The sequence below is a fragment of the Morone saxatilis genome, unplaced genomic scaffold (assembly GCF_004916995.1).
Source record: "Morone saxatilis isolate NCDOM2014 unplaced genomic scaffold, NCSU_SB_2.0 Contig3, whole genome shotgun sequence".
In the NCBI taxonomy this organism is placed as follows: domain Eukaryota; kingdom Metazoa; phylum Chordata; class Actinopteri; family Moronidae; genus Morone; species Morone saxatilis.
In genome coordinates this window covers 5,346,831-5,362,676 of record NW_023339873.1, presented here as the reverse complement: position 1 = coordinate 5,362,676, position 15,846 = coordinate 5,346,831, and the positions used below count along the sequence as shown (strand labels likewise).

The 15,846-nt window shown below is 39.4% G+C and overlaps 1 protein-coding gene across 6 annotated transcripts; it reads right to left on the bottom strand.

Moving 5' to 3' along the window:
* Nucleotides 1-299: 299 nt before the first annotated feature.
* On the bottom strand, nucleotides 300-15,819 carry atl1 (atlastin GTPase 1). 6 transcript variants are annotated; one of them, XM_035673489.1, is made up of 14 exons: nucleotides 13,453-15,819; nucleotides 11,531-11,781; nucleotides 10,841-10,975; nucleotides 9,892-9,996; nucleotides 8,830-8,880; nucleotides 8,591-8,647; nucleotides 8,222-8,314; nucleotides 7,995-8,133; nucleotides 7,006-7,133; nucleotides 6,738-6,794; nucleotides 6,131-6,202; nucleotides 5,587-6,018; nucleotides 4,294-4,308; nucleotides 301-3,735 (listed from the first exon to the last, which is right to left on the bottom strand). In XM_035673489.1, exons 1-14 carry the CDS (start codon nucleotides 13,490-13,492, stop codon nucleotides 3,622-3,624), a joined length of 1,689 nt encoding a protein of 562 aa, XP_035529382.1. In that variant the 5' UTR covers nucleotides 13,493-15,819; the 3' UTR covers nucleotides 301-3,621. The 6 variants fall into 6 exon arrangements, with proteins under 6 accessions (XP_035529380.1, XP_035529381.1, XP_035529382.1 ...); XM_035673490.1 differs by having other exon boundaries at nucleotides 13,459-15,819; XM_035673487.1 differs by having other exon boundaries at nucleotides 300-4,308.
* Between the last annotated feature and the right edge of the window lie 27 nt (nucleotides 15,820-15,846).

Genomic DNA, 15,846 nt, shown 5'->3' with positions numbered 1-15,846 from the left:
TGAAACAGAATTATCCGGGTGTAAAATGATTAAAGCTGCTATAAAAGATATTTCTATAATAATGTATTAATGTAGCTCATCTAGCCCTGTCCAGGACTGTCCTATCCACTGTGTGTGATCCTGGAAGGTCCTCTGAGAAGGTTCAGGTAGGCGGCTGTGTGCTGCACTCCTAACAGGGATGGGACCAGATATACATTTACCAAACCACTAAGTGAGTCTTCTTTTCTGTTATAAAACCACAAAACACCATTTGAAAACACTTCCAATAAAGTATAAATCTCACCGTTATGTTGCTTGACCAAATACATTTTCTAGTGCAGTGTCTTCATCACCTCATTGTGGTAAGCAAAGCCGTAATGGGCTCATTAACTGCCCCCCGAGGGCAGAAGGTGGAAAACACTGGTACTATACTGGTCGCAGTGGGTGTTTTTTTTTTTTTTCCCCAACGGCCACCAAGGTCACTGTTCCACACTCGAAAACAAACTTCGACACAAAGGTTTTGAGATTTGTGTTTTATGTGAAGTGATTTTGAACAATATTTTTAAGTTTGACAGTAGAAAAGACATAAAGGACCAGTATGTAGGATTTAGTGAACGCTTCTTGTGTTAGTATTCGATGATCTGAGGATGAAAATGAGGGCTGTGAAGTGTGTAGGAGAAACTACGGTGGCTGCGAAATTCGTGAAAACAGCGAGAGGCCGTATCTAAAGCCAGTGAATGGTTTGTCTGTTCTGGGCTACTGTAGAAACATGGTGGTTCATCATGGCGGCCTTCATAGACGGAGACCCACTGCGTCTATAGATAAAAATGGCTCAATCTAAGGTAACAACAGCAGAACAATTCCTATATTCAATATTCAGGTGATTATTATACACTATTGAAAACATACCTGCCAATAGATCCTCCTAAATGTAACGCACTGGACCTTTAAAGGATGAAAACTAACTGCTTGGTTTGGTTAATGTATGTCTGGTTAAACGCTCCACCTTCATTAAAGAGAGATGCTTCCCTGAGCTTTTCTAGAGGACGTTCTGCGCCACAACTGCTGTTTTGGTTTACTCTCACCGCTCTCGTTGTGTCATTTTTGGCTCTAAAATCCCACCGTACACTACCTGCTCAGCACCAAACAGCAGATAGATACATTTAGAGACTAGCTGGTGAACATAGGGGAGCATTTGGAAGCTAAAGAGCCAGATATTTCTCTCAGGAGTTGGTAGAGACCAAAAATAGAGCTAAAAGAGAGTGAATATTGGAAACACGACTCCCTGATCTCACCTTAAATCTGAGTGTGAGACTTGTGCATACAAAATGATTTGAACTAGTTTGGAAACCAATCGTGATCCAGTACGCAACTTATACAAGTGTGATGTGAAAACATGAAGCCTGCCGTGCACAGACACTGAGAATATACTTTTCAGTGAAGTAGGAGACATCTTGTGTCCAGCAGTTAAACTTTTAAAACAAAGAATTATTTGCATATTCATAATTTGTGGATTTTTGAATGAGGGAGAAAGAGTAAAAATGTTTGTGGAAAACGTATGAATATATAAGACACAAATTAAGACAGAGTATTTTTTATGTCTTAAAGAAAGAAAAAAAGTCTAGTTTTCATTAATTTGGTCCAACTTTATTATTTATTTCCTTGTAACTGAAATTTTGCAATGCGTGTGCTGAAACTTAGCAGTGTTGACTTGGAAGAGGATGATTCATTTGACTGAGGCTCCCACGACATCCGGAGTTGATTTAAGTGTTGATGGAGGCGGCTTTAGGAATGAATTGTCAAATCCAAGAATAACAAACTCTGATCAATCTTTCCGTTCTTTTTAAACAGATTAAATCTTCAATTATTATTTAATTTGGAGTGTAAACGCAACACAATGTAAACAAATGCTACTTTTTTGACTTATGAATGGGCGCTTCAACACACACAAGAAAATGGGATTTGAAAACCTCACGAATCTTAAACTGGACTTAGATGGATCTTTGTGTGAAGGCCTCACTGATGTTGATTATACATTGTGGAAGACTCAAGAAGCCACTCTGCTGCAGTGCCTTTAAATTTTCAACCCTTGAGGTCAAACCTCAGTATAAACTTGCTAAATATGCATGACAGTGTTCCTGTACTGTTGGTGACCAGATCTACATGGAAAGAAAACAGTTCAGTGCTGCAGCTGTAAGTGATGCAGACAGTATTACAGTGAGATCTATGATTGGGGGTTATTCAATGAGCTAAAAACAATGACCACAGTTATACAAATGTACAGTAACAGTCTACTAAGCCAAAGTATTCAAACACCAAAAAGTGCTGTCACCAATACAAGCCTTTTGTTTACAATGCAAGCTGTTTTTGGGGAACACAAAAAGTCTGGGCCTGGCCTCTTTCACCATGCAACAGTTTCATTTCTTTTCTTTTCTTTTTTTTGTTACAGATGATTCAACTTAAGTGTGTGAAGATGATGAAAGAGATGTGGAATGAGGATTCTTTTCCAAAGCGGGCCTGTCGCCCCGCCTAATAACAACTAGCTTTGATTCCTCAGTGGCCACAGAATAGCTACATTCCTCGGATTTGCTCGAACATTCAGAGAGAAAAACACAACAATGGTTTCACCCACCACCTCTACATCACAATGGAAACCAAACACACTCTTTCCCCTCAACCTCAAAGACCAAACACATATATAGAGGATCACTGGGACGCTGCGTAAATTACAAAACTGCAAGCGGACTACAAAGTGAAAGATAATGTCAGCTATGTTGTGTAAACTTTGATCTGTTTTTGCCTTTCCACCCAGTGCTCCTATTTGAAAGAATATGTCAGCACAAAGCAACTCCCTGATCCAGAAAAGTAACACCAACCTCCAAAACAAAACATACTGCATACAACTAATAAATGTGCCATCGAGTGTCTGCATGTAGCCAGGCTGCAGTAGATGTGAAATCATTTTTTTTTTTTTTTTACATGTTATGGCACAATACCACTTTGTCACAACCATTAAAACTAAATTTTTTATAAAGTATACCTGGTTTTAGAGCTTAAAGATGACAGACATTGACCATTTACCATGCTGATGATGCTTGTAACGCTTCATTATTTAACATACAGTACATATTTTGGCTTTCAAACATCGCAGATCATAGATATTGTTTCTTATAAACAGCACTAAACTTCAAAGAACAGAACGATCGTCACAAATGGGAATTTCACAGATTTGGCTATACTTCGAAAAATCATTGTCGGTGACAAATGATGGAAAAGAAAAAAACCCGTCTGATATAAAATCAACAGCTGACTGGAGGTTGGATATGCCGAGGTCTCCTCTGGCAGAGTGCCTACAGTATCTGTACAGGTGCTATTTTTTTTTTTCCACAGACAAAAAAAGTGAGAGACAATGATAAATGGCATCCATCGCTTGAAAGCAAGCACCCGCTGAGGAGATGCTCTGACATTGCCTATACGTGAACATTATACAGTCCATTATTAGGTTTAAAGTAGTGGATGTATTGGTGGGCAGCATCAGCCAATACCAGAATAAAAGAGTGCCTGATGAGTGAGGATGTTCCTCCTCCTCCTCTTCCTCTTGTCCATCACCAGGAAGTCCCTGCTGTACTCTGTCTTATCTAATCAGTCCCTCTTCTTGTCCTGCTCCTCGGCAACCTCATCCACCTGGTGCCCAGGGAAGGCGTGGTGGTACAGGTGCCTGTGATTGGCCGCTACATTGTACAGCTTGTAGAGAGCCTGCGGAGCGGAGACGGGAGACGTGTTTACAGGCGGAGAATTTAACTCCCAAAGATCACTTAAGATAATGTCAGGGTAGGGATGCAGATGAGCAATTTTAGGAGCTATGTGGATGGGTAATGGTGATGAAAATAGCCAATAAAGTGACACAAAGTTCAACATATTTGCATATGTTTGCCTATATTGCTGTGAGGATCTAAATGAATAAAGGTTAATATACTATATTCTATTTAGCTACTGTCATACTGTCAAAATAATTGGTTGCATGTATTTGGTATGACAGCATGAACGAATCTGAATAGAAGAAGAAGAATAATTTAAGGTCACCTGTCCCCCTCTGCTGTCCAAAGTCTCCTACTGAACACCAACAGTGAACAGCAGGCTGCGTTTCAGCAGCGCAGGGCGTGACATGACCTTGTCATTATCATTAAATTATACGGAGGTAACTATTTTTATGAACGTAATCATTTTGAGGAAACTTGAGCCCATCAACACACTCCCTAAAAAACGCTCTTGCTGTCCCTGCCTTTGTAAACATTCACACTTGGATCCACTTACCTCATTTGTGCTTCCCTGCAGCGGCATTAAAAAGAAAAACATATATAAAGTGTGAGCACATATATCCATACAGTATATGACATAAAGCATGTTCATTATTGCTGTGATGATCTGGATTCATTCTCTCTGCCACTGATTTAAAGGAGATTGATGCCCTCTAGTGGTTTAAAGATACTGCGTCACCTATATTGTGTATAAAGTTGTGTACTAGTATTTGTCTCTACTGTACCTGGTGCATTCTGGTTTAGTTGATTAATCGATTAGTCAGTTCCTATAAAATTAAACGGCCTCAACTTAACAAAAATGGCTAAAATACACAGCAATTTATTTGGAATTTGGACTCAATCAAGTAATTTGAATTAGTATTTGGGAAATTGATTAACTGAGAAAGTATTCAGAATAGACAATGATGAAAGTGACCTTAAAGTCAAACAGTTTTTGATTCCTCTTCATCCATTGTGAGTAAATCTGTTTTCAGTGGTAAATAGACATAATTTGTTCCATTTTCAGATGGGACAATACTGAAATCCAATTTATTTATAACATCTAGAAAGAACTGAAAGGATTAGTTTATTAATAAATTACCCGATTAGCAGAAAATGATCATTTATCAATAGAAATGCCAAAGATTTACAAGTTTTAGCTGTTCAAATGTGAGGATTTTTGTTTTATATTGTTATAAAGCGACATTTGGGTTTGGGACTGTTGATTTTTAGCCAAAACAAACAACCTGAAGAAATCTATTTATTGTGACAATATATAGACTAATCTATTGATCAATAATGAAATAAGTGTACAGCCATACATGTAGAATAGATTGTGTGCTACAGTCTTCTTTTAAAATTATAAAAATGTTTCACCATATAAGATAAATTCTTCACTCTTCACAGATTGGCACCACTATTTGTACAAGACCTGAGGCTCTTCTTAGTTTTACATGTTGTGCAGTTAACTGTAAACTTCTTTTTGCTGTTGATGTGTTAATTTCTGCTAATATTTTGGTTCATTTCCATGTTTTGGTGTCTGAAGACCGCGTTGTAAATGGATACTTATTCTCAAATACAACATTTGAGAGGGAAAATGTAACTTAATCTGTACATTGTGTGCATCTGTATGTGGACTTGTCTACATACACAGTTTTTTTTGTTTTCGGTACAGTGTGCAAAGACTCCTGCTTGTGATTTTGCATTATTAATAAAGCGAACTTGAACTTGATTCAAATATTGATTAAGTTAGACAGATGGACGGATTTGTTCTCGACTTCATTATTGTTTATATCGTTCATTGAATTACCTGGTCCCACAGTGCACCAGCCACCTGGTCGATGACGGCGCCGAGTTCTCGATATTCCCCGGAGTACCGGATGTAGGCCCAGGTGCAGAGAGTGATCAGTGCCAGACCCAGGATCATGTTACACAGGCTGGCAATGATGTCCACGCCCACAAAGCCTGTGATGCCCGCAGCCACGTACATGACAAAGATGACCACGAACAGAGTGGCCGGCGTGCGGGCTGCGTGGAAAATGTTCTTGGAGTCATTGTGCTTGATGTACTGGACAAACACCTCGTCGATTTCTCCCTCCAGCTGCTGCAGGTAGCGGCGGCTGAACTCCTCGCCTCCCATCTTCTTCACACCCCGAAACACCTGCAGGGCCTCCTCTCTGATGGCGCTGTGTCGGGCCTGCAGCTCGCTGGGGGCTAGGAAGGGCCGGTCACCCCCACAGACCTGGAAACACAATGACGAAGCAGAAGAAGAAGAAGAAAAAGAGGGAGGAGGGATTAGACTGCAGTTGACAGTTTGGGATTTATTTCAAAATCCTGTTTAAGTTTTCACGCACCTCCTCCATTTTCTTGTTGTACAGATCCTTTGCAGCAGCTACTGCTGCCAAATTATTCGCCTCTGCTGTGGCCTGAGAGGATGCAAAAGAAATTATAGTGATCATTTATTCAAGATAATTGTTATTTATTAATAGGTAATATAAGATAGGACAATATAAGATTAACTTTATCGATCCTACACAGGAAAATAGCAGCAGAAGTACAAGAACAGATGCTTAGATTAGCAAAAATCCAAAAAACTAGAATACTGTTTAAATAATAAACATATATCGTAGAGCCCAACCAATATTCTATGTGGACTGTGCAGCAATTATAATGCAAAAGTAATTAGAAGTCGGCTTTCTTAAACAAATAACATTTTAAAGAACATATAGGTTAAATAATCTTTATATGTCAAATTATTTAACATATACATCATCAGTTCTAGTTGGCATTACTGAGAGCTACTTCTTCTCTCAGTGTGTTGGTGCATTTCAGATAACATTAATATACTGTATACAAATAAACTCCAAATTTAGGGTACATAATACCATATATACCCAACATAAACTGTAACTTTAAAGTGCTCTAACACAAAAGTAATAAAGGTAAAGACAAAAAAAGTACCTGCAGCATGGATTTTGGATGTGGCAGCTCCTCACCTTGGTAGATTTTGATGTACGCCTGAAATAAACAAAAGAATGACAACAAACGTTTAAAGTAACAGAACTGGTTAATCATCAAATAATATAAATATGTTGGATTTAGTCACAATTGAGTTTAACAGTTACTAATATACAGAATAAAAGGACAATACTTATATTATTATATTATATTGTAATGTATTGTAAGGTACAGTGTTGTGTTTCATGTTAACACGGTCCTTTGTTCTGACCTTGAAGTATTCCAGCAGTCCTCTGCAGGTGATTTTGCTGCCGTTGATCTCCTTCACGTCGATGTTACGAGGACTGAGAAGCCACGGGACCAGAACCTTCAGGTTGTTCAAGAAATCGCCATCAATCTCTAGACGGGGAGGAGAGGCAACGGCTGGTGAGTGTGTACAGTCTGTGCTGAAATTCAACAGTGTTTGCTCTGTTATATTCAGTTTCTGGTGGTAGTCCAAGAAATAAATGGGAAAGATCAGCAATTCAGAGCAGCGAACAGTCAGACGCACAACAGCTTGTTCTCCCCCGGGTGCTGTTTCTCAAAAGCTCCAGTGCACCACCTGCTCCTGCACAATTCATACAGACTCAACCCTGCACCGGCTGTGTGGTTGTGTATTTATACTTGTTTCACCTCTAAAATTCAAGTAGTTGTTTAGATATGTAGATATATGTATGTGATGAGTTATATTTTGCAACCTGTTGAGTCTGAACCATACTGCATTCATACAATTCCATACATTTATTTTTATTTCTTACACATTATTCATACATTTTAGTAAGTTGATTTGAAGAGCACATTTGTGTACTACCTCCACTCACTTATTCCCTAACTGACCTCATTCAAATTTCTTCGAATTTACTTTCTATCGAGTCTACAGCCATGCTCACATGCTAATGATTAGCAGGTAATGTTTAGCTCAGAATATTTGCATGCTAACATTTGCTCTGCCAAAGTGGCAGACACACATTGCCATCTCTAGTGTTACTAAAATAGTTTTATGTAGTTTATATTCTGTAAATCCTGTGTATTGAAAAGCAGCGAGCGGTATTCAGTTGGTTGCAATCTGCAACTTTACCGCTAAATGCCACTAAATTCTACACACTGGTCCTTTAAATGCCTCCATTTCAAACCTGATTTTCACTCAAGATCAGAAACTTTTGACAAGAAACAATTCTATTTATGAAAGACTGGATAAAATGTGAGACAGAGGAAGTGTACCTGTAATTCTCCCATCAAAGTGTGGGTTGGTGGCAACTTTGAGGCCAGGGTGAGGCATCAGGAAACAGGAGATGTTGGTGAAGCAGGAGTGGATGTGTTTACGCACGTTCTGCAGCTCTTCATGCTGGTTCTCTGAGATCTACACCACAAATATACGTTTAATGTACGTTATCCGTGAGACATTCAACATCACAGCAGAGAAAGCTGAAATAACAACGACAACTGACCTTCAGCCTCTTCTCGAGGAACTTCATGCCTCCTTCCTGTCCGTAGGGAAACTCATACGGAAAGCTCCAGTCTCGAACGAGGAAAATCATGGACTTACAAAAAAAAAAGCTACCATTAAAATCTTAGTAATGATATCTGATACTGTACATATATGGTCAGTTTGAACACCTGACAGTTGTTCACTTTCAAATCCTTTCGATTCGAACTTTCCATTTCTCACTAAACTTCCTTACGTAACCTCAGTCCAATATTTCAAGATGCTTAGAAAAAACGACCAGTAATAATTTTTAAATGTCATTTGCTGACATTTGGATGTAATCAGCACACTGCTGCAAATCCTTCCAGCATGTGAAAATGATATACAGTACCTGGAATGGTTTAAGGAAAGTCTCCTCCATAGCTAGTCTGCCGTACTCGGTGAAAAGCTGAAATAAGATGGATGAGACGAAATCAGGGAGGATGTGAAATGTTGGGATTAAGAACCATAGTCATTTGAATAAAATGTTAAAATGATATTTACAACTGGCAATAGGTTTTAAACCTGGACCTCTCTTGCTCTTTTAGCTCTCAGTTATGCATTAGTAGTGTTGACACTTGACGGTGTTACCTGCAAATGCTGAAGGTCGTCCTCTTGTACATTCTGTGAGATGTTGTAAACCTGAAAAAGGCCATTCATTCACATTTAATGGAAGTATGTAGTGCATCTATTTAATAAAGTCAGTCTGGTGTAAAAACAAAGAAACACAACTGTCAAAGAATAAAACAAGACTAAATGTCACAAGGAGGGGTCTCAAACTGCCCTTCGCCCCCCATCCCTCCGACAGGATGTAATAAATATAATATAATCTTATGTTTCTAGTCTTCATTTGTTGTTGCAACAAAGATGATATTAAACAATTATCCTAAAATGTGAAGAAACTGCTGTTTGCATTTTTTTGTTATGTACAATGTACAAGTGTACAAGTAATGGAAATACTTTCTAAATATTGCACTTTCTTGTAGTACTTCAATGTTGCAGTGGCCCTCCTATGACAATACAAGCTGTGGCCCCAAGCTAATTTGAGTTGGAGACCCCTGATCTTAAGTAATGCTAGCAGCCCTGTGATGCTGTGCTTTGTTTGTCTTTTGAGCTAAATGCTAACATCAGCATGCTAACATACTCACACTGGCAATGCTGACATGCTGATGTTTAGCAGGTATAATGTTTAAATTTGTCAAGTAACGGTGAAAAAGCTGGTATTTGGTCATAAACCAAAGTATTTTAGTAACTAATTTTAACCTGATGATGGTGGTAGGTGTAAAATAAAGGAATTACCAAAGTGAATACAATTCACCCTAAAGGGGGACATGAATGTGTGCCAAAGTTCATGGGAATCCATCTAATAGAGATATTTCACTCAAAACTACAAATGTCAACCTCGTGGTGGGGCTAGAGGAAATGTCAGGGGATCACCAAACCTATTAGGATTCAATGTGTGGGAACCATGAATGTCACCAACTGCATTAAATTAACTTCAATCCATCCAAAAGTGTTGATATATTTATAGTTTGAACCGCAGTGGTGTGCAGGCCGACCATGGCTGAAAATGCAAACCTTTATCCATTCATTCATTTACATAAATATGCTAATAACTAAAGTAAAGGGTCAGAAGGGTGAAAGTCACTGTACCTGCATGGAGCTTATCATGGTGCTCAGTGCGAACACAGTGGCTGAATCCCTCAGCGTCGACTGGCTGTCAAACGTGCCTTGGGTGTCCATTAGCAATACAGCGACCTGTGTAATGAAACAGACATAGAAACTGACCTCTGCTGCAAGGTAGTCTGTAGCATGCTTCCTTTGTGAGGGGGATTAGGGTGTTGAAAATGAAGGGAGGAACCTCTGAGCTCAACAGCTAGTTGGTTTGGTTTTGAATGAAGATTTAAATAAATAAAAGATCTTAAAATGGCCCAAAAATAACATAAGTACAATAAATCAGATTTGAAGCTGACAACCAGTAGCACCCTGGCTTTTTGCTTGTTTTACTGCTACCTTCTGTCACAACTAAAGATGAGAGACGCAGGCATAAAAGCATCCAGTGGTTTTTAAATGCCAAAAAATGCTTTTTTTTTAATTTAACCTGTTGACATAAAATCTCTTTGTCAGTGGTGTCCTGGCCAAGAAAGCAGCGAAGCTTTACCTCAAGCGCTTGCCACTTACATTCATACAAAATATTACAAAACAAAAGATTACAATACAGGATAAAAGCTTATTTCCACACATAAAACAAAGAAATTAATTGACAGAAGGAGGTTAGATTGAGTCTAAACTGCAGGTCATTCCAAGACCGAGGATCATAGTAAAATACTCCTTTTTCCCGACTGTTGGCACCTTTAAGCCGAGCCTACTGTTGGATGTAAGAGTGTAAGTAATATGTACAAATACAAACTTAGAGCACATTGGTAATCTGCCCAGAAAGGCTTTGTACAGTAATATATACCAATGCTGCATCCTACGCAAAGCAAGTTAAGGCTTCCACCAGCCCAAGTTAATAAAGTATCTGTGTCATATTTAATTATGTTACATTGTCCCTGGTTGCATTGAAATAGTCTACAGAAGGGTCTACAGTCCCAGAATTCACCTTTCTTCCGTCTGGTTTGTCCACCAGGAAGACCTCACTCCAGATCTGGATCCCAGTGGTCTCCCTCTCCGAGCCCCCCCTCCAGGAGAAGCCGGTCAGAGGCGCGTCTGCATCTCCGAGCCAGGTTTCAGAAGCCTGAGCGCAACGGGATCAGAAGGGTTGGTTCAACGGTTCAAATATCTCATACTGTTTTTAATTAAATGAGGGCTATTTGGTCAGTAGGTGGTCTGCTGCTTTTGTTTGTACTGAATCTACATTGTTTATGTAGCTGTCACAATATTTAAGAATCAAAATGAAAAAGTATACACTAGAATACATGCATGCACCAATAATATAATGGACATCCCCTTAACTTCAGCAATGGAGTCTAAAACCAGATTGTATTTATATTTCATTCCTCTTTTTCTTTCATGTATGTACTGCATCCTGTTATTAAATATCTAATAATGGGCTAAATTACTCTAAGAGAAGAAATATTATCTTTACCATGAAAATAGAATATCAGCAAAATATCAGCTATTGGCAGCCTCAGTAGAAAATTTCTGGTTCTGCTTCCCCCATATATCCCAATATACAAAAGTCAAACTGCAGTCATCACATTTCTAAGTTTACCTTCGATCAGCAGAAAAAAAAAAGTTAGAGTCACACTTCAGATCCAAAATCATCACCTGCACAGACCCAGATACTTACATGGTTGTACATGTAACGCAGCATGAAGTCCATGAGGAAGGACTTGCCCTTGCGGAAAGCTCCGGCCACAGAGATGGCCACCACCTCGCGGTCTCGGACCTCCTCCGCCAGCAGGATGCGGCTCAGCGCCGCCTCATCCAGCTCGAAGGTGTGGTCATCTTTGACCAGCAGCACCTGCACGGGCCGGGCTCGTCCGTCCGGCTCCTCCTCCTCCGAGCTCCAGTCATAGACATTTTTGTCACTGAGGGACCCTGGAGGACAAGACAAAGGGGGGGGGGGAGATTTAACTAATGTCGAGTGCTCTGGAGAAGAGGGGAAAATTAAACATATTTTATACCTTTAACATGTTTTCATGCATAAAGATTAGAAGTATTTTGCCTGCTGATATTTGTCTACATAACTACTTGTGATTGGCTCTGGAAAGTCAACTCAAATGCTGTTATGTGAGTGAGTGAACAGAACTTATTCACAGCAGCGAGAGTCAAACTCAGTGGTCCATTAGGCGAGCCAACAGGAAGGTTGAGTCCATTATTCCTTCCTGTTAGCCCTAGATCAATATCATCGCCTGAAAGCTTGTTAATACTAATAATGAATCACGCCATGCTATCCATCCCATCTGTTTGCATCCAGTGAGATCATGTGCATTCAGAGCTTTTTTCCGGAACTTTCCAGGCAGTGACTCAGTGTGTTTCCAATCACTGCTGTCTCATGTAGAGCGTGCGAGGCTGCATGACCCTCCTGATGCAGAGCTTTTAGCTTCCAAAATCCCCGTCAGTGTAACGTACGCTTTTCACGCCACAACAAACTTGTGCCTGATAATGTACATTCTGCAGGAGACATAAATCCTCACACAACATCGCTCTCTCCGATCTGTTGCGGCTGTGATAGTGAATTTTAAAGGATGTAATTGCAAATTAAGCGTGCAAGTCGCACAAAAGCAGTGTGACAGATTAAGGAGTAGTGGGGAAATAATTTTGGGGGCCTGCTAAAAGATTTATGCAGTGGTGCCAAGAATGCACGGTGAATAATTTAAGGAGGAATCATCCAAGGTTTCCTCTCAGGCCTGAAGAGGGCTGTCAGTCTGACTTCACAGTCTCCTGCAGAAAGGCCTCGGCCGGGGCCCGGCACAAGCCTGCACGGTTAACCTGATCATGTTGCTGCTGCCCTCAAAACAACCGAAGACGTCAGAAGCACTGTCTGCTCAAAGTGGGTCAGAGCAGATAAACTCTCAAATGACACACAGCAGCATTTTTTTTCCCCCTCAACCTTGATACAGTCATTCCCTCCCTCCTCCCTCCCTTGCAGGCCTGTATTTTAAAGTTAACATGGGCCATAGAGGGATGCCAGTGACAATTAGGATGCTGGTTATCATCATAATCATAGTGGTGGAGGTGATCATGATCATAGCAGTAATTATAAGTTCAAAAGATGGTGGTGATGAGAATTGTGACAAGCTGTTTACTGATGCATTATTACATCATTTGATGCCAGATGCCACCCATAGACCACCATAAGAGGCTCAGTGTGATAAACACAATAAAAAGCAGAAGGTTATTCTCGGGCCTTTTTTGGGGCCTGAACCGCCCCAACAGAGTATCCCCTGTATGCTTTACATCTTTCACCACAGGTATTAATGGGATAACACGTCTTTAAATGCCTTTTCGCATAGGTTTGATTGACCGATATCCAAGCAGTGACAAACGAGAGAAAAAACGGTGTATTTCTCACCACCGGTAATATTACTAATATTAATATTAGCATCACAATAAATACACACATTTTTTTTGTCGAGAGGAAAACAAGCCTTTAATGGTGGAGTGTAGGATAAACATGTAAGTGGCTGCATTGCTTACACCCTCGCCTCGACAGGAATAAAAAAATGTGCGTCAAGGAAAGCATGAAATATCAAATGCTGTACGTACACTCACCCCAGCTGTCTCTGTCTTTGCGGTGTTTCGCCATGTTACTGTCCTTATATCCCTCTGTTTGTCCGTTAACCAGCGACCCTAGTCGGTAGTCATGGGTGTCGGTTGGGGAGGGGGGGGGTTGGGAAGATGCCCTAGCTCCGCCAAAAACGATGCTCGTATCGCAGGAGGATGATGGAGCTTTTTATTCCCAGCTCGATGCAGGGAGGGCGGTTCATACGTGCAGACAGGGGGCGCTGTTGTCTGTTGTTCCCACTTGATGTGAAGCAGCAGCAGTAGTTTGATAATGCGGAAAAAATGAATGTGGTTCACCGTGTTTTTGTGTTCAAATGAGTGCAGCCGCAGAGTATGTTAAGTATGGGTGCTGTAATTGGTATAAAGTCCCTTTCGTCGAGGCTGGAAGTACATTCCCGGCTCTTACCGGTAGGTGGCGGTAATTACAAAGACATTGGAACAGATGCTGCCTTCGGGGACCATCGTAAATATCCGTACAGCAATGGTTCAGTTCAAGTAAAAAAGTACTTCCACCTCTGGAAGTACTTTTTGTAGTTTCTTGACTATGTTCATTTTATTCTGCTTTGTACTTCTAACTCTACTACTTTTTTAGGGATTTTTTTTACACAGCTACAATTTTAGTTAATAGTTACTTTGAATATTAAGAATTATCATACAAAACGTATATTATGAAATACTATACATTGTTATAGTTTAGCTTTATATTGTACAACTACCCAATATAATTTAAAGTAATTTTGCTCCACCTAAACCCACTGTACAAGAAAAATGCTAATAAAAATACACAATTTGTTAATATACCACCAGACTGTCACAGGGGACAGTGTTGTACATAATTAGCACTTTTTTGATACTTCTAAGTAAATTTAACTATTAATACTAATGTGCTGTTACTCAAGTTAGATTTTGAATGCATGATTTTACAGTGTAGTATTTGACTAGAGTAAAAGATCTGAGTACTTCCTCCACCACAATGGAGCTGTATCGATTTAAAAGTAGAATAGTTTAGCAAAAATAAGAAAAATACAGCATAAAAGTCACAATTTTAATTAAGTAAAAGTACAGTAGAACATCCCACTTTGCATGCAAAATAGTCTCTGTCCAAGTTATATTACAGGATTAGGATGTAAGCAGCATTTTAATGTTGTCGCTGGCCTAGGTGGGGTTGATTGTAGCTATTAATATAACTATGTGTTATCTTTTATTTGGTCATTCTGGGTATCTATTAAGTAACTACTAACTGTAGCTTTCATGTAGAGGAAGTGGAGTAAAAAGTAACATAGTTCCTCAGGTTTCCCCCACTAAGGACTGGGGATGTCACATTGTTTGTTGTTCCTTGTGAAATTCATGGACTGAAACACAAAACTGCTACTATAAGCAGTTTATGATGCAAACAAATTGATGTGTAAAAATAACCCAGTGGTTCCCAACCTGGGTTTCGGGACCTCCACTAGGGGTCGCCAAAGCTTCACAGGGGTCGCCTTAATAAATATACACAGGAGGGCTAGCATTTTATTCATTTCTGAGTAGAAAACAAAATCGCATTGTTATTTTTAATGTTAATTATTTACCATATAAACTCTGAAGACCTGAACACAAGTTATATTCACAGAGTCATCTCTCTCTACTGAACTTGTCCTGTGCATGTAAGTGTGCAGGTAAAACAACCAAAGAGCTAATAGATCAATGAGAAGACAAAAACAAAGCCCTTATAATACAGACAGAATTGTGTAAAAAAACCAGGAAATAATCTGATCAAATTAATCCTAATCACTTGTTTTACTCAAACTTCCTGCAGTTACTGTGTTCACTATTTGGGTTTATTGTACAGTTTATCAGTTTTGTTCTGTGTTGTTATTGTTATGCATTGAATATAATATGAAATATCCATAAAATATGTCTCTAAGTCAGTTTACTCAATGATAGAAAAATGGTCCCTTAAGGAAAAAGGTTGGGAACCACTGGAATAACCTACAATAACTGAATATTATGCACAATCAGAATCACTCTTATTGGCCAGTTTACATTGCTCTCACTGTACATACACAGAATAAGAGAATAAGCATAAAGGTACATTTTACATCTTATCATCATGCAGAGTGCAAAAGTAGAAAAGATAGCATAAGCAGATGAGGTTGAATGATTGTGTTTAAAAAAAAAATAAACTGAATTAAGCAATTCTCTAGATGTATAACGATTAATACAACTGTTATTATATGCTCTATGTTGTAATTACTTCACAATTAAAACAGTTTATTAGACATTTCGCACTGTATTGTTTTTTGTTTTTTGTTTTCTGTTGAGACGTCAGATTTTCCGAGCAGTCCCTGAACGCAGCAACAGGATCCTGTATCTGCGACTCTCCAAACACACAGA

Excerpts from the sequence above, each read along its gene's own strand:
- atl1 (XM_035673487.1), bottom strand. The coding sequence starts at position 13,492 with ATGGCGAAACACCGCAAAGACAGAGACAGCTGGGGTGAGT. Across the intron at positions 8,881-9,891 it reads CCATGATAAGCTCCATGCAG|GTTTACAACATCTCACAGAA; the intron begins GTACAGTGACTT and ends GGCCTTTTTCAG. Across the intron at positions 8,648-8,829 it reads ACGACCTTCAGCATTTGCAG|CTTTTCACCGAGTACGGCAG; the intron begins GTAACACCGTCA and ends ATCTTATTTCAG.